A 17,629-nucleotide genomic window follows, 5' to 3' on the forward strand; every position below is an offset into this window, starting at 1 on the left:
CTCCCGATAACTCGAACCCTCGCTTACTCGAACCTCGCGCTAACTCGAACCAAAGTCGATTTCCCCTGGATTTCCGTTAAACATTTACTGTAATTTTACCCTCGGTAACTCAAACCCTCGATAACTCGAATCTCCCGCTAACTCGAACCAACTTTCGTTTCCCTTCAGGTCATTTTCTATATAATTCTACCCTCAATAACTTGAACCATGTCTGTCAATACGTGACAAGTCAAAACAAACAGCGTGCTAGTCCAAAACGTTGAATTAATTTTGAAATAAAAACGTACACGAGTTAGAACGCCCCTCGAAACACGAACTGTGCCACGCCATTGACGTGCTAATTCAGACGTTCAGTTCGTTGGTGGAGGTTGATACCGATCCTTTCAAATCCGACCTTAGAAAACTTTAAAGGATTATCGCCAGGGTGAATTAACTGACTATTTTTCGAAAAGTAAATCGCATAAACTCTGTAGCAGTAGCCTATAGCATCAGCGTTGTTGTCTTTAAAACCTGCAAAGTTCGCAGCTAATTTGCTTTGTTTAACGTTACGTTCTGATTTATACCTGACAGTGATTTAGAAATATATTGTTCCTTTTTTTTTCTTTTGTTTATTTAAAATGTACACTGATCTACACTGTTGTATGAACAGAAAATCAGTAAACACCCTTTTTCCTTATTTCCGGTCATTTGTTTTCAAATCCCGATAACTCGAACTCCTGATAACTCGAACCATTTTCAATTTCCCTTGAAGGTTCGAGTTATCGGGAGTCAACTGTACCTACACTCATTGCTACACGTATTTTAATTTATGCACCTGGAGGTAAAAATGTTTTTTTTTTTTTTTTTTTTTTTTTTTTTTTTTTTTTTTTTTTTTTTTTTTTTATTGAAATGCAACAATACATACAGAAAAAAAAAAAAAAACAGCGATTACAGTACAATAACAACAGTACACGGTTAACACTACTTACAGTACTTAAACTACTAACAGTCTTTAACAATACCTAAATACAGCTTACAAAACACTACTTAAACTACTAGCAATTACAATAACACCACAGGGCAAAGAAAAGAAGAAGGCAAATAACCATAATTACAGGAAGACACAATGTACCGTTGATTGTTAAAGTATGGCAAAAGCATGTGATTGCACTTGAGATATTTAAAAAAACAGTAACCTATGTTCCTGTCATGAGATTAGGAGTATAAAGTTAAGTAAGAAAAAAAGAAAAAACAACACGGACATAACAATATTAAACATATCTATATGTATCCCGCAAAAGGTTTCCATTTTTTGATTTCTCCACTTTCTGTTTCTATTTCACGATAAGATTTGAGTAGACATATGAAATACGTTAAGTTTGGGTACATTTCCTTTGTTTTAGTTAGCCATATGTGATATCGTGCTAAGAGAAGACAGTAGTTGATTAAAAGTGCAGATTGAGAATTGTCTGGCCTCAGCCCCAAAGCAGTGGCATTTGATAAGTTGTAGTCTTTAGGCAGTAAATTTACGTTTTCTAGCCATTTGATAACTTCTTTCCAGAAGTGTGATGTTTTGTCACATAACCAAAAAAGATGAATTAATGTCTCTGGGGAGGAGTGACAGAAGCTGCAGTTTTCGTTATCTTTTAGACCTATTTTAGTTAAGAAGGTATTGGTTGACACGCGTCTATGTAGGAGTTTGAATTGAAATTCAATAAGTTTAGTACTCTTGGTGCATTTCTTAGCCAAGACGTAGGCAGCGGTCCAATTTATATTAACCTCTATTGGTAGGTTACAGTCTTCTAGCCATTTATTTTGACTTAATTCTGGCGTTAGACTTTTGTTGCTAATCAGTTTATTGTATACTATTGAAGTTGCCTTTTGGGCCTGTAGAATTTTTGTTGTGAGTGGCACATGGTCGCAGTTGGTTTTCTGTACATCTCGGAAGTTAGATTTAGCCCGAAGGGACTTTACCGCCGATATTAATCCGTAGAAACTTAGAGGGCGAGGATCTAATCCATACTTTGAGTAGAAATCTTTTTGCGATAGAAAGGTGTTTGTGTCTGGACCGAGAAGATGTTTTACCATGGTAATTCCTTTTGTGAACCATTTTTTAAAAAAGACTGGCTTGTTTGCTATTTTTATAAGGGAGTTATACCAAAGTGGCAGGTCCAAAAAACGATCTTTAGATGTTATTTCAGGCTCAAAGTTAACTTCTGCCCAAATAACTAATATTTCTTTTAGAAAGGCATCAGAAGTTGTTATTGTCGCTAAGGTGTCTCTAGCGCTGAGGTTGCAAGAAAAAAAGTTTTGGCAGCCATATTTTTCGAGAGCTATATCGAAGAAGATTTTCCATTTTCCGCTGTTACTGTTATCTAAATATTTTTTAATCCAGGTGGTCTTAAGAGATTTATTGAAGGAGATAATGTCAATCATTTTTAGGCCACCATTACCAAAATCGTTTATCATAACTTTTCGCTTAATCTTGTCGCCTTTACCGTTCCACAGAAAGTTATAAAGCAGATTATTAATTTCATTAATGACATTGTGGTTTGAGCAAAGGGGAGAGAGTAAATAAACCAGTTGAGAGACTACTAATGACTTGATTACAGTGATTTTACCTAACAAGGTGAGCCTGCGGTATTTCCAACATCCTAACATTTCCTTAACTTTCTCAAGTTTCTCGCTGTAGTTTAAAGAAACAGATAGTTCGGGGTCTGTAGAGATCCATAGCCCTAGGGTTTTTACCTTGTTTTTTGGCCATTTGAGTTCTTTTCCTGGTAGCACGATTTTGTCATTTCCAATACTTGCACCGATCCATAGGGCTTCAGTTTTTTTGTCATTGAGCCTGAGGCCAGAGACTTTGCTGAATTCATCAAGCATTGCAAGAGATGAAAAGAGAGATTCATGAGACCCGTCAAGAATTAGTGTTGTATCATCGGCGTACTGACTTATCTTAATTTCCTCATCGTTTACAGAGATTCCCTTTATATTTGTATTGTTTCTTATCGCGATGGCCAAAATTTCTGCCGATAGAATGAATAGATATGGTGACAGTGGGCAGCCTTGTCTAACACCTCTTTGAATTTCAAAAAAATCGCTAGCCCAGCCATTGTTTAGAACACAGCTTTCGGTATTGTTATATAAAGTTTTTACCCAATTAGTGAGCGAAGCACCGAAGCCGAAGGTTCTTAAAGTGTCATATATGAAGGACCATTCAAGAGAATCAAAAGCCTTTTCGAAGTCTATGAAAAGAAGTAGGCCCGGAATGTTCTTTTCTGTGGCATATTGGATGATGCAATCGATAAGCCGAATATTTTCACCTATAAATCTGCCTTTTAAAAATCCTGTTTGATCGTGGTTAATAAGGTTTGGGAGGACGCGTTTAATTCGATTTGCGATAGATTTTGCGGCAATTTTGTAATCAGTATTAAGAAGAGTAATGGGCCGCCAATTTTTGATGAAGTAAAGTTCCGCATCCTTTTTTGGGATAAGCTTTATGACCCCTCGCCTTTGTGAAACTGAGAGGCAACCAGAGTCAAAAGCATAATTGAGGGCCGAGATCAAAAACGGGGCGATATCTTTCCAAAAGACTTTGTAAAATTCAGCGGGAAATCCATCAGTGCCTGGTGTTTTGTCGGGATTCATATTCTTCAGCGCTTCAAAACATTCCTTTTGAGTTAATTTTCCTTCGCAGAGGGTTTGTTCTTCTTGAGTCAATGAAGTGGTGTTTACTTTGGCGAACACTGATGATTGAAAGCAGTCTGGGATTTTGGACGTGTAGAGGTTTCTATAAAAATCTGTACATTCAGATAAAATACCTTTATCCGTGGTTACAAAGTCGCTGTCACTGACTTTTAATTGACTTATTGTTCCATGTTTACAGTGCCTCTTTTCGAGATTTAGGAAATATTTTGAATTCTTTTCGCCCTCGTTGTACCATAGCGACTTTGATCTAATGATAGCGCCTTTAGTACGATACTCAATGATTTTTTCTAGATCTTTCTTTAAGGTGGTAATTCTTTCTGCGACGATGTGATATAAGGGGTTGTTATTTTCTGCATTATCCAGTTGATTTTCTAACAAGGCGATTTCACTTTCTAGTGCTTCTTCTTGTTTCTTTGTAGTTGCGCTTTTGTACGCGGCGTAGGATATTGTTTTTTCTCGCACTTTTAGTTTAATCATTTCCCAAAGAAGAGCCGGTACACTGATCTACACTGTTGTATGAACAGAAAATCAGTAAACACCCTTTTTCCTTATTTCCGGTCATTTGTTTTCAAATCCCGATAACTCGAACTCCTGATAACTCGAACCATTTTCAATTTCCCTTGAAGGTTCGAGTTATCGGGAGTCAACTGTACCTACACTCATTGCTACACGTATTTTAATTTATGCACCTGGAGGTAAAAATGTTTGCTGTATTTAAATTGGTTTGTGCTAAAGGTTTTGTTAAATTAGTTTCTAACACTACAGTGTGAGAAACTTAATGACAATTTAAAGAAGAATATAATGCTGACATACAGTACTGTTCGCTTACATTTCAGCATCTACATTCATTTCACACACGTGACACATGTATACCTTTTAAAATTTACATGTGTGTAATAGAAAGGCTTGATTACACACGCAAGGAAAAGTCCTTTGTTAGTGATGCACCATTTATTTAGGCCTGTCCACCGTTTTCATTTCATTTGATGCAGCAAAGTGCATTTAACTAAGAAGTGGCAGATCCAGACCTTCGGGTAAGTGGGAGCCTCGATCGTCCATACCCTGAAAAAGGAGGGGAGGCTGCTCTTGAAAATAATATTTTTCTTGGCCCTTCGGTCCTTGGTTTGGTCTAAAAATAAGGTGAGGGCCCAGGCCACCCCGGGCCCCTCCCCTACATGTAGATCCACCACTGCCTAACTAGCTAACTAAAGTACCTATAGTAGTCCCTAATGAGGTCCCTGTTATTCTTTCTGAGTAGAAAAAGGGAGTTAAAACGAAAAGACAAGAGAAGTGGAAAGTCTGCCAGGAAAATGAAGTATGCAGACTTTTTTGATCCTCCTGATGGAGAACTAAATGTAAATAAAGGAAGTGGAGACGAAAGTGAGAAAGATGACGAAAATGATGAAGATGAGGAGATGGAAGTTGATGATGAAGGTGCAGACGAGGAAATAGAGGATGCTGCTGCTAGCAGTGACGATGGATTGGACACTGATGAAGAAAAGTCTAAAGCAATCTCAAATTTTGAGAAGAAACAACAAAAGGTAATGTTTATAGTACACATGAATACAGTCAACTCTATCTTAATGGACACCTTTACAACACAGACACCTCAGACTGTAAAACAAACACCTGGTGTTGGTCCCGTCCCTGCCGTTTTTCAGTAATTTTACTGTAACTAACTCCCTATAAGTTGAACACCTCTCTAAGACGGACAGTTAGAGCCAGTCCTGACAGTGTCTGTCTTAGATAGAGTCCACTGTAATACAGGTATTCTATGTCGAAAATTCTTTGTGTCAGTGATACATGATGTGCGGGAACAGGTCACCCAGGTCACCATTCTAAACAAGGTCTGTTTTTGTCAATAATGACTGTTATACGTAGTACCCCAACTGGCATCTAATTTCTCTAAAATATCTATAAACAATGAAGTCATGAAAGTAATAGATTCAATCGTGTTTACCAAGGGATATTGCCTTCTTCTTTCCTCGGCTTCTCAAAACTAGTGCTATGTGAAATTTATAGTTTAATGTGAGGAGAGTTTGCAAGTTGTTATCATTAAATGAAAAGTTAAAGCAAAGCAAATGGATAAGATGGCTATCCCTCTCTTCTCTGACCATTAAAGTCTCCACAAAGTAGACAAAAGAAGCCACATGGCTACTAATTTACATGTAAGCCATACATGTAAACATTCACTGTCTTATCCTGTGTTTTCTACAAGCCTTTGGCTTTGTGTCAGAAAAGTGGAGATGCCAATGAAGTGCGTATTGACAATGATATTATAGATTCAAGATTGTTGTCTTTTTCATTTGCACCAATATCACAAATTTGTTTACAGCTAAAGGAGAAAATTGACAAGCTGGAGAAAGCCAACTTAGCTAAAAAACCCTGGCAGATGTCTGGTGAAACAGGTGGTAATGTTCGACCTGTCAACAGCTTGCTTGAAGAAGATGTCAGCTTCGATCACACAACCACTGCTGGTAAAAAAAATTATGTGTACACCTAATAATGATAATAATGACATATAGTGGCAGATCCGGAAAAGCTCAGGAGAGGGGGAGGGGGAAGGAGGGAGCAAATTTAAGAGTGGACTTTTCATGTTTGGAAAAAAGGGGCTGGACTGAGGCTGGGTCTTTTTTGCAAAAAGAAAAGGGAGTCCAAAATTTCTTAAACCCTTTGGACCTCATGCATACTTTTTTCAACCACAAGGAAGGGTTCCTTTCTTCGCCAATGATTATTATCATTAAAAAGCATGGTTATTTTTTTAAAGCTTGGTATTTAATACTGACCATTCAGTGTTATACAGTAGAACCCAGATATAATGAACCCCTTTGTAACAAGGCCCCCAGTATAAGGAACGATATTCTTCAGCCCAGAGAATGTTACTAACAGTGCAATACATGTGATATATAACAGTCATAACAAAAACATATTCCCAGTCCCTTACCTCTTTATTTTATCATAGTTTCACTGTAGTTAGTGCTTCAAGGCATTTCCATAAACTCTGATATTTATCATCTTCAGCAGTTCATAACATCTTGATAACATCTTGGTTCATTCTGTCGATTTCAATTTTGTCTGGAGAACAGATTGCTTAATACCTGTAAGGACAAACAATATTTGAGCACAAGAAAAGATCCTGTTTTGTATTTTATTGTATCATATCTTACCTGGGATTACTGTGACGAAAATAAAATTATTAAAATAGTTTTTTTCAAGTTTTTAATCTTCAAATAATGTGTTATCTCTGTCACAGCTCCAGATATAACAGAAGAGACAACTAAAAACCTTGAGGACATAGTGAAACAAAGGATCAAAGATGAAGTATGTTCATATTAATAATAAAGTATTTTTCATTTGTCTCATGACGTAGTCACGTGTGATGGAGATCGTGACGTTTCGACTGCACACTGTTAGTCTTCATCAGGCGATAAGGTCGACTGGTTGTGCGTGAACTTATAAAGCACGCTGCCACGCTGTGATTGGTTGGTTTTCAACAGCTGTGATTGGTGAATTTCGATCCTCGCTGTTTCTGTGTCCTGTTGTTCCCTCAGCGGTCCACTGTCCTACAGTTCTCCTGTTGTTGTGTTTTTTTATCATGGGCATCCATGCTTCAGGAATTTCAATTCCATTATCCCCGTTGATATTATTAGGGTGAAGTCTTATGTGAATTGCCTCTTTGACCCTGCGTTTGTACCAGTGTGGGTCACGATCAATAAACTTTACCTCACTCCAAAGCAGGTGGTGTCCGGTGTTGTTGGTGTGTTCTGCAACGGCGGAGGTCTGGGTACAGGCGAGTCGGATGTCCCGGTCGTTCTCTTTGATCCTGTCTTGTAGGATATCATATTGCCAAATTAAATGTATAGCATAATTTGATGCACAGTACCACAGAGGGATGCATACTCCTCGTAGTGGACGATATGGGAAAGCTCTGCCTAAAGGGGTTATCTTTTTCAGGCTTAGGGGAAGGATTTCACCAGTTGAAGTATAGGAATGTGTAGGGGGGAAATGTTGAATAGATTTTTAAAAGACCCTTTCGAAAAGTATTTTAACAGTTGATTCATCTGAGTGAGTATTTTTAATGGGATACTCAAGTAAACGTTTAGAAAAAGGATGCAGTATTTCTGCTGAAGTTATGACAAAAGGGGAACGATCTTACATAGGAGGAATATATAAAAGGATTACCTTTTCTATCAAAGAGTTTGGCCTCAGAAGGGAGCCTCCCTATATAATACTTTGCTGAATACCTGCTCAGTGTTACAGTCTATCGTAGGTATGTCTCTGGTAGTATATCTACTTAGTTGACCCAATTATTTCCTTTAGACAGTACATTTTATGTTTATGATTATTTTTATTGTAGGCATGGGATGATGTGGAACGTAAAGTTAAACCTGTCATGGAGCCATTTGAGTACAAGAAAAAGATACCACTGGATCAAGAAAAAAGCAAACTGAGTCTGAGTCAGATTTATGAACAGGAATACCTCAAACAAACACAAGTAATGTAAATAACAAACTAGAAGATAAAGTTACATTTAGAAAATTTTGGGCTAATGGGAAGGGCGGATGCACATGTTGCATTACAAATCCCCCAATATTCAAAGTTCAGAAACATCATGCATGAATGAATGTTGGAAAACATGTTGTTTGGAATAATGAGAGGGGGAGTAGACTGTCCACAGCCCTCTATTTTTTCGTGTTTTTTCGATTGATGAGCGCGCGGTGAGAACGGCAAGAGAACTGTACGCCAGCGCAAAACGGAAGAAGCAACTCTTTGTTTGCTTTTTTGCGTTGAAAAATCGAGAGGCTTTGGACAGTCTAGAGGGGGAGAGGAAAGTGCTGTAACATGCCTTTAAAGAGACTGTCTTACTATCACAACAGCACTAGTACTGCAAACTTGGAGTATGAGTAGGTGCACCGTAACCGGTAATATTATTCAACAAATGCGTGTGCTGCCCATATAAAATTATAGTCAATATGTTATTGTTATCCGTCATCCGTAAATAACACAAGCAACAGAGAATGCTACATTTTCATGATGAGTGTAAGTGTTATGTTGTTAAATTAAGTTACTTTGTTGCAGGCGGAAGCTGAAGAGAAAGAAAATGAAGAGCATGTTGAAATCAAAGCCTTGATGACTAAACTCTTCGCCAAACTTGATGCTTTATCAAACTTTCATTTTACTCCTAAACCGGTAAGCTATCTTTTGATAAATAATATCTCTTACTGACTGTAATTGGCCTTTTTTACTTGCATTAGAAACAAGTATATTTTCATGGTTTTCACACACGGTTAGAGCTATTTAAGGTCTTTAGGAGAGGGTGACCTAAAGTGTCGGAGCATCTAACATACATGTGTTGGAAAATAGGTATGGAAAGAGTTTTTAGAAAGGCTAACATGAACGTTGTACCCTTTGCAAACTGACTGAAAAAATCTTTGGGTCATTATATTCCCCCTGCTGAGGTGGTGGTGTCATACTGGATTGAAGCGAAATGTTGAACATTGAATACTGCCCTCAAATACTGAATATTGCAGTATATTGGCTAAAAAACTATAAAGGAATGTTGAGTATTTCGCTATGTTAACCCCGGAATAATGAATTTTTGCCACAAGACAAAATAAAACATAGATATCGATATTATCGGCATAGTTAAAGTATTGTTATTAGATTTACTCTCCTAACATTTTGCCAATTTTCCTAAACAATTTGTCGGAATAAAAATAATTCCCCTTCTAAAAAGCTTAAGGCCTGGTCAAACGGAGACGTACGTATTGCGTCTCCGTTTGGCAAGGACTTGCGTGCACTTGCGTTCACTTTGGTCGAGATCAAATTTATGAGCGCAGGTTTTTTTACGATTTAGCCACCCAACGCAAGTCTGTACGCAAGTTCAACTTGCGACTAGTTGCGTCCTCTTGTGTTACCGTTTGGTCAGGGCTTTACAGTCAAATAAGAAGAAATGTAGGAGAGAAGGGAGATTCGGGGTACATCTCTAACTTTGGTACGCATTTAAGGAGTTTTTTCTTCATTTCAGCTTAAACCAGAGCTTAAGGTTGTCAGCAATGTGCCTGTAATATCGGTGGAAGAAGTCGCCCCAGTGGCTGTTAGCGATGCTATGATGTTGGCTCCGGAGGAAATCCACGAAAAGAAGAAAGAACAGAAAGGCAGTACAGAGAAAACAGACACAGACAGAAAACGTGAACGACGAGCAAAGAAGAGGAGGCAACATGAGCGAGCTGTGTCAAAAGAGAAGCGGAGAAAACTCGTGGAAAAACTCAACCCTGGACTTGGAAACAAGCATTCTAAAAAGGCTGCGCTGAAGAAGCTGGAAAAAGATCACAAATCTTCGAAAAATGTGTCGGTGTTGACAGACGAGGGGAGTGATAAGCCTGTGAAATCGTCAGCAGCTTTCTTCTCTCGTCTTCAAGACGAGGTCAGAGATCAAGTTAAAGCAAAGAAAGAAACCAAGAGAAAGAAAGAGAAATCCGCTGTAAAAGTGTCGCAACTGAAACTTTGATAATAAACTTTTCCTTAAACTAGGCTTTGAAAATTGTCAGGATTGAACCGTTTTTTCCAATGACTGATAACATATGATAACAGGATACATATTTGAGCCATTCACAGCTTAGGAAGCCTCGAATGAACCAGTCAGATGTGTGCGCGGGAAAAGTTATTCAGTCGCGCACGTAATTGGCTCAAGAAACAATAGCTTAGCTTTTGATTGCACGTGCTACATATACAGGTCGGCTAATACAAAGTTACTTTCGAAGTCATTGGAAATGTTTTTTTTCGATTATTGTTTTACGTATATAACGGAATGGAACGCAACGTGACGTTATTTAACGGTCATGATTCAACGCTCGTGTTAAATGTATATCATGACTACAGCTGTGCTTTACACAAAAAATGCAGTATAATAAGACCTCTGGTACAATACAGTGCGTAAATGAATAAGTTAGTTAGTGTACAAAACTTATGAATAAAAGTTATGCATATCGCAAGCAACAAACTTCCTGGTCGTTCTAGCCTGCGTGGCAGGCGTTAAAAGGGGAGGTATAGGTCCCCTCTTCCTTTTTTCCCTCTCCTTTTTCCTCTCTCGTCTCCCCTTTTAACGCCCGCCACGCAGTTTAAGATCATTCGCAATAGGGGATCCTGGGGTCTGACAGCTTGTGTACTATAGGATCTGGGGCAGAGGTGAGACTCCTATTGTAACAAGAAAATCAATAAATTTGGCATATTTCAACAGCCAATAACTGCTTCTATTTTTCATAAAATTGTAATGCTTCCTATTAGCTCATTAAAGAAGCTGCATTTTCATCCGATAAAACAATTCAGAGATAAAAATTGTGGCGTTTAAGCCTGGTTCTCATATGATCGTCCCGATCGTCTCTGTCGCTTCTGTCGCTTCAAAAAGTTTGCTTGCTCCAATCACCTCAGACTTTGCAAACGATAGAAGCGACAGAGACGATCGGGGCGATCATATGAGAACCAGCCTTTAATATCCAGTAGGACCAGTGTTATCAATTAAATCCTTTAATAAGATCACTTCACTTGCAAAGAAACATATCCAGCCTTAGCCCGGATTCTGTTTCCTAAAGCTCAGTTGTCGGCAAAACCCGTGCATAAAATGTGTTAACAAAATATTGGATCATTTCATTTTTTTGTATTTTATGCGGTACAGTGGACGAGGTGCAATGTCCGCCGTCCATTCACAACAAAGAGGGTGGGGGTGGAGGGGGGGGGGGTATAGATCACGTTTCACGGTTAGTCCAAAATATAAGTTAAAACAATAAAAAAAATTGTCAGAAACGTTACGAATAAATTTTCGCGGTTCTTAAATTTCGCAATACTTTGAAAATCGCGAAAATTAAGTCCCGCAAAAAAAGTAACAATAAGGTATTATTGGCATTTCATGCCTCACGGAAAATGAAAGAGAACGTTTTTGGAAAACCACACAGCTTCTATGGAATCACGATTCACGAGGGGAAAAAAGCCATTTCACATTTTAGACCATTTTACGGGAGATAAAAAGGGTCGATCACGGGTCAGCAAAATAGTTACCACCCTCAACAAAAATAAACTGCAGCAAAAGTACCGCCAAGGTTCGTAAGGGGGCAACGTCTAAACGAGGCCAGTCCGCCAATCTCGCCGCGGATTTTAACCTGAAACCGAAACACGGCGTTTTTTACTTTTCATTTGCACAACTTCGTCCCAGAAATAAGAGAAACTTCCCAGAATTTCATTTGCAGGAAATCCTGGTAGAGAAATAAAAATTGTTCCGACTCGTTTCTTTTTGCCGCTGTCTTTTTGGATAAACTGTACTAATATTTTGACTTCAATTATTGTTATACCTGACGCCTTCCTTTATCCCCTTTTCCATGCTCTTTCTATTGGCCTCTTTATAGGGACACCGTCACGGGGATTTTAATGCTTTTCGGTAAAAAGTACTAAAATTGGCGAATAGGTCTTCTCGTACATGAAATGCACCTAGTACATCGAGATGGAGATATAAGATAAATTGTTGTTGAACTGGAAGAAGGAAGCCATAATAATTTGTAGGTGTTTTTCCATTTTACAAGAACGAAACTTGAAAAAATCAGCCTGGTTTTTTCAAGTTGAGATCTTAAGTTCCTAAGGGCAACACCATAATATCACTTGTTTATCGCTTCAGTACACTTGCATAGTGATTTTTAACAAAATTGGTCCACTATTCGTAGTCTCCATATGTTTTTAGGCTCTTGAGTTTTTGAAGTGAAGCTGGTGAAACTTCTTCCTGCTGCCTAATTTCTGACCTGCGTAAACAAATAAATGATGTATGTATGTGTATGTATGTATGACAGTGTCCCTTTAAGCCGCTAGGTTACAGTCAGAATAGTACTTATTAATCAGCAATCCTAAAAAATCTAATTTCCACTGAAAGTTAAGGGAAATTATTATAAGTACATTTCCTGCCCCCTCCTACTCCCACTTTCCCGTCCCCTGGACATCCCGTTCCACGGAGTAGAGCGTGTTATGTCCTAGCCTTCTTCAGTCTCGTCACGCGTTTCTGCCCCACGTGGAGGAGAAAAAATTTGCGTGACAAGCCCAAAGAGCGCTAAGATGGCTCGTAAGGGCATTCTATTGCAGCTACTTGTTGAGGTTAGACCTTTAGTACAACTTTGTAAACGTTTCGCCATGTGAACAATTTGAAGTCACCGTGACGTCAAAATTCGTCGCCATAGTAACGACCAAAGTGGTCAAAGATACCTTATTTTTTACCGTTTGAGGATAAAACTCAAAAACTAGACAGTTTAACAGCGAAAGTTTTTGTTTTTCATATTTTTTTTTTGTCTAATGAACAAAACGAGAAGCAAAGGGTTCCCCTTTCATGTAAATCATGGCAATTCAATTTTTGTATCACGTTGCCACATGGCAAATAGGATAACATTTTTGCCCTTTTTGGCATTGTTCGTAATCCATCTTAATCTTTCACAGTCATAGGTACCTTGTTTATTTTCAGTTTAATATAACTTCTTTGTGCTTTTCTACCTTATAAACTACTATTTAGAGTGTTCTTTTAATATTTTTGAAAAAATGTGCATCTTAAAAAATTAAAAAATAACTTGAGAAAATACATGTAAATATAGGAAATTGGTCAAAGGTTTTCTCAATCAGGCAACAGATGAACCCCTTTCCAGCTTTGTTAATATGTTGAAGTTTTGCATGTGGCCAGCTTACTGAATATTTTTTATACTTTTTTACTTCAAGCCAAGAAAGATCTGTACAATTATTCTCCACAATATGTACACTGTTGTTTCTACCAGCTTTCTCCAGTTGATCCTATAACTTACAAATACAACACAAATTTTTAAAAAAACTAATGCTATCTTGATTGCTTCTGATATTTTTGACATCATTATACAAAAGGAAAAACTGCGAAACTGCAGAAGTGTTCAAAAACTGCAATATCTACACTTAATAATTTATTATGTATTTTGGATGTGATTGCTGTTAAAACTTCCATTGTTCTCCTGGTTTGGGCGCATCTCTGTACTCATCTATTGGTGTACTGAATGCAGCATTTTTACGGAATGGTGTGTCTTCAGTTCGCACCTGAGATACACCCTGATAGAAACAAAAAAACAAAAAAACAACAAAGTTACTTAACTGGTTTAAAAGTTCCCAGGTCTTATATGTTTCTCAACAATCCCCTTAAAAGAAAGCTATATTTTAACAACATGTAACCAGGAGTATCACAACTCCCCTCGATACTTGTACTCATGGGTGGAGAGAGGCACTGCATATAAGAGTTCATTGTGTTGTCCATGAACTCTCCTCCAGCACTTAACATTTAATGCAGACTGCTTGATTCAGAGTCCAACATGCTAACCATTATATCTGTACATTAATTAGTCAGTCTTATTGATTGTCCTGTGATTATTTTACCTTTGTTTAGATACTAAATGCCTCTGGGCACGGTTGTTCAAAGCACGATTAAGCTAATCCAATGATTAGCCTAAATTTTGATTTCAGCTTTGTATTTTTCAATGACATTTTTTGTTTTCATTTTTTGTCTTTCAGTTTTGACATTAATTATTCTCAAACTCTGTTATTCAAAACAAAATGAAACCTCAATTTACTGTAATCCTGGATGAAGAGTTACCGGTAATCAGTTTTCAAACAACCAGTCCCATTAGACAGTCTAACAGGTAATTCAGTCATCAGGGCCGTGGATAATGCTATCCACTACTGCAGATCATCCATCAGGCCCTGATCATTTGAAAGGTGGATAATGCTATCTGCTGGATAAATTGCTACCTAGTGGATAAGTGTTGACAAAACATACTACACTATCCACTGGATAGCCATTTATCTGGTGGATAGTGGTATCCACTTTTCAAACAACCGGGCCTGATAAATCACTATTCAGTGGATAAGTGATAACAAAACATAATGAATTTTGTGGTGGATCTAAACATATTATCCACACTTTGAACAATTACTGGGGCCAGATTGTTAGGTTCTGTTGTAGAGTATAATACTCACATGAACTTCTTCAGTTCTTTCAAGCCAAAAAGTAGCAGGCTGCTCAGTCTTGTAGTTGTGATCCTTTATTAGAAGACAGTAATAACAGTTTAACACTTGCTAATGCAATAAAGCAGGGAGGCTACGAGATCTGTAATGCCAAAAGATTCTAAGATTTGTTTGTTTGTACAGTGAGCTAGCAAATATGTGAGAAATGAAATATATTTGAGAATTTTAAGGGTACTTTGCCAATGGCTTGAACACAGACTGTACCTTACCTTACTTGGCAATGAATAAAGAAAGCTCTCAAGATTGGTGTAAAAGAGCAGTGACACTTATTTATAAATGAAAAATTATTAGTCATGTCATCGCTAAACTCACCCTTGTTGGTTCTTTGACAATTGGAGTGAATTCTGCAGAAAAAAATAGTCGAAAAATATGAGTGAGATGGAAAAGCAGTCATGTGCTGTAACAAAACATGAATAACTCCATAAAACTCAGATTCAGCAGATGACAGTTTTTTTGGACCAACCTTTTGTAAAATCCTTCTTGGTTGTAGAAAGATACTCCACTGTAGGAGGTGGAGGGTTAAATTCCTGATCCACTTCCGCACTAAAGAGACAAAAGGTCACCACTTAACTTATAAAGATAAATAAATAAATGGCCATATTGAGAGGAAGCCACATCAGCTCTAGCTGGTTTTCATACGAGTCCTCAATCCAGGTCGAATTGGAATTTGGAAATGTTGGTTTTTCAGAGGGAGGAAATTGGGAGAACCCAGAGAAAAACCCTCAGAGCAAGGAAGGAACCAACAACAAACTCAACCCACATATGGCACAGGACCAGAATCGAACCCGGGCCACATTGGTGGGAGGCCCTCACCACTGACCCATCCCTGCTCCCCTAGATAGTCTGTATGACCAAGTTTATGTACAATAACCAAAAGTTATTTCTACCTGACTTGTCTATAGAGTTCTTCCTGAAGAAGCTGTTGCCTCAAACCAATCTCTCGCACTCCAAGTTTCTCTGGTTTTCTGTAAGAATCTCTGACAGTTGATAATCCCTCCGGCCTGGCATCAAAATCTGTTGTCAAGATACCCTGATGAATGTATAAATAAATTTCTTTTAGACTGACCTGTACATTTGTATATGACAGGGTAGTTCACAAAGGTCATAACTTCGACTCCTGTTGGCTGATTGGTCAATTTCTCTGTGGTGATATTGGCTGTAAGACACATGTAAGGGTCATCAACAGTGAATGGCCAGTTCTGTGAACTGTATCCCAGGAGGGGGGGGTACTCAGGATTTCAAGTGACGTGGATGATCAAAGGATTTTTTTTTTGGGGGGGGGGGGTCGAAATTTTGGATTCCTGGATATTTTGGGTAGGAAAATTAGGCAAGTATTTTTGCGGGTGGCTTGATTTAAGTAGGGAATTTTTTGGGGTATTAAACCTCATCTTAAGATTCATGATAGTACCTTGGCTTCACAGGTCTGCGAATAAAGTACAAACAAACATGTTTCTAATGTTTTTCTTTGTGTTATATCATTCCCCCTTTCTAGAAATTTATGGGAAAGAAATTCAGCATGGGATTTTTTCGGGGTTGATTTTTGGTCCAGGGATTTTTTCGGTTTTGTAGGAAGCCCTTTGGCGATTTTTTTAGGCCTTGATTTTGGCCCCCTCCCATCATTCCCCTTCTTGAAATCCCAAGTACCCTCCTCCCCCCCCCTCCCCGCTTGGGACTGTATCACTGTTGATGAACTTTGCATGAGACTTACGGCCAATAACATCACAGAAAAACTGACCAAGCAGTTTCAACAGACCAGACTTAACATCATCAACTGACAAACAACTTTTCACCTCACTCTGAAAATAACTTATGCGTACATTGTTCAAATGTCAGCCACCAATGAAAGACCTTTTCAAGACTACTCTCATTCAGATAATGACACTTAGTCTTACTTTCTCAATTATTTTGTCTATAACAAAATTCTCAATTCTGATTGGTTCTCCATACATTTTTTTGTCATTAACTGGAGTGCAATTGTGTGGGTGTCCAATTACATCTGTCCAATAACATTGAAGCTATTTACAATTGGATACCTGTAACTTGACATGCCTACACCATTTGTGTCAACTACATGCACTTAAATGGGTTATTTCTTGCTTTTCTCTGCTGTTTGTGAAATCAATGGAATATGCAACTCCTTTGTCACAGGGACCGCGGAACATTTTTCCAGTTGGGGGGCTCAGCCCCCTGACTTGTGGCTTAAAGTGGGGAGATTGAGAGACTCTTCTCCTAGAAAGTCTTTATTTTTTCGGAAATATTGGGGGGAGGGGGGGGGAGCTAAAGCCACACACCCCAGTACCCCCGGCCCCCTGGTGACACAGAGACCACTGGATAGATTCTCTGATTCACTGAATAGATTCTCTTGAAACTGATTCTCTGATTCTCTTGAAACTGATTCTCTTGAATAGATTCTCTGATTCACTGAATAGATTCTCTTGAAACTGATTTGTTGTTATGTACATTACCTTGTGTCCTTGTTTATGAAGCTGAGAAACATTAATTTCATCTGACTTATCATACTGTTCACATTGTCTCTGTAGGTGGTAAGAAGTATTACAGAAAATGAGGAATTACAACATAAACTTATAAGCTTATACACAGCTAAAATGTTCATTGAAGGAAAACATGATCCAGGTGACAGCATTGAATGAACGTTTTTAACCCTTACCTCTTCGACCCAATTGTCTAGCAAAGTTTTACCACAAGAATTGTTGTGTCTCATGACACTTATAGTATCAGAACTCATTATTAAATCTATAAAATGTAAAAATATGACTATAAAAAGCAAAGTTCGATCCTTCGTGGTTCAGAGCAAGTTCTTGTAATTTTGTTGTCTTGGAAACTACATCGCGGGCGCACTCCGGTGCCCGGATGG

General features: G+C 38.2%; 2 protein-coding genes and 1 pseudogene across 3 annotated transcripts in view; 2 read left to right on the forward strand and 1 right to left on the reverse strand.

Annotated features, from left to right (window-relative positions):
* Positions 1-17,629, forward strand: part of LOC144662593 (uncharacterized) — a 55,666-nt pseudogene that overhangs the window by 10,303 nt on the left and 27,734 nt on the right. The window lies entirely within an intron of this gene.
* On the forward strand, positions 4,609-10,624 carry LOC144662909 (U3 small nucleolar ribonucleoprotein MPP10-like). Its single transcript, XM_078523848.1, has 6 exons — positions 4,609-5,228; positions 6,023-6,164; positions 6,941-7,008; positions 8,045-8,182; positions 8,767-8,877; positions 9,716-10,624. The coding sequence occupies exons 1-6, from the start codon at positions 4,917-4,919 to the stop codon at positions 10,196-10,198; spliced, it is 1,254 nt and encodes a 417-aa protein (XP_078379974.1). The 5' UTR covers positions 4,609-4,916; the 3' UTR covers positions 10,199-10,624.
* On the reverse strand, positions 13,163-17,564 carry LOC144663133 (sperm-associated antigen 8-like). The gene is made up of 7 exons (XM_078524069.1): positions 17,423-17,564; positions 17,220-17,288; positions 15,642-15,784; positions 15,218-15,297; positions 15,067-15,098; positions 14,707-14,769; positions 13,163-13,785 (listed from the first exon to the last, which is right to left on the reverse strand). Exons 1-7 carry the CDS (start codon positions 17,498-17,500, stop codon positions 13,672-13,674), a joined length of 579 nt encoding a protein of 192 aa, XP_078380195.1. The 5' UTR covers positions 17,501-17,564; the 3' UTR covers positions 13,163-13,671.

The sequence above is a fragment of the Oculina patagonica genome, chromosome 1 (assembly GCF_052425735.1).
Source record: "Oculina patagonica isolate OP01 chromosome 1, crgOcupat, whole genome shotgun sequence".
In the NCBI taxonomy this organism is placed as follows: domain Eukaryota; kingdom Metazoa; phylum Cnidaria; class Anthozoa; order Scleractinia; family Oculinidae; genus Oculina; species Oculina patagonica.

What these genes read in the sequence shown, in the direction of transcription:
- LOC144662909 (XM_078523848.1), top strand. Translation starts at nt 4,917, where the DNA reads ATGAGGTCCCTGTTATTCTTTCTGAGTAGAAAAAGGGAGTTAAAACGA. An exon ending in AATACCTCAAACAAACACAA is followed by an intron (nt 8,183 to 8,766) that starts GTAATGTAAATA and finishes ACTTTGTTGCAG; the next exon opens with GCGGAAGCTGAAGAGAAAGA. An exon ending in TTCATTTTACTCCTAAACCG is followed by an intron (nt 8,878 to 9,715) that starts GTAAGCTATCTT and finishes TCTTCATTTCAG; the next exon opens with CTTAAACCAGAGCTTAAGGT.
- LOC144663133 (XM_078524069.1), bottom strand. Translation starts at nt 17,500, where the DNA reads ATGAGTTCTGATACTATAAGTGTCATGAGACACAACAATTCTTGTGGT. An exon ending in TAGACAATTGGGTCGAAGAG is followed by an intron (nt 17,289 to 17,422) that starts GTAAGGGTTAAA and finishes TACCACCTACAG; the next exon opens with AGACAATGTGAACAGTATGA. An exon ending in TTCATAAACAAGGACACAAG is followed by an intron (nt 15,785 to 17,219) that starts GTAATGTACATA and finishes TACATTCATCAG; the next exon opens with GGTATCTTGACAACAGATTT.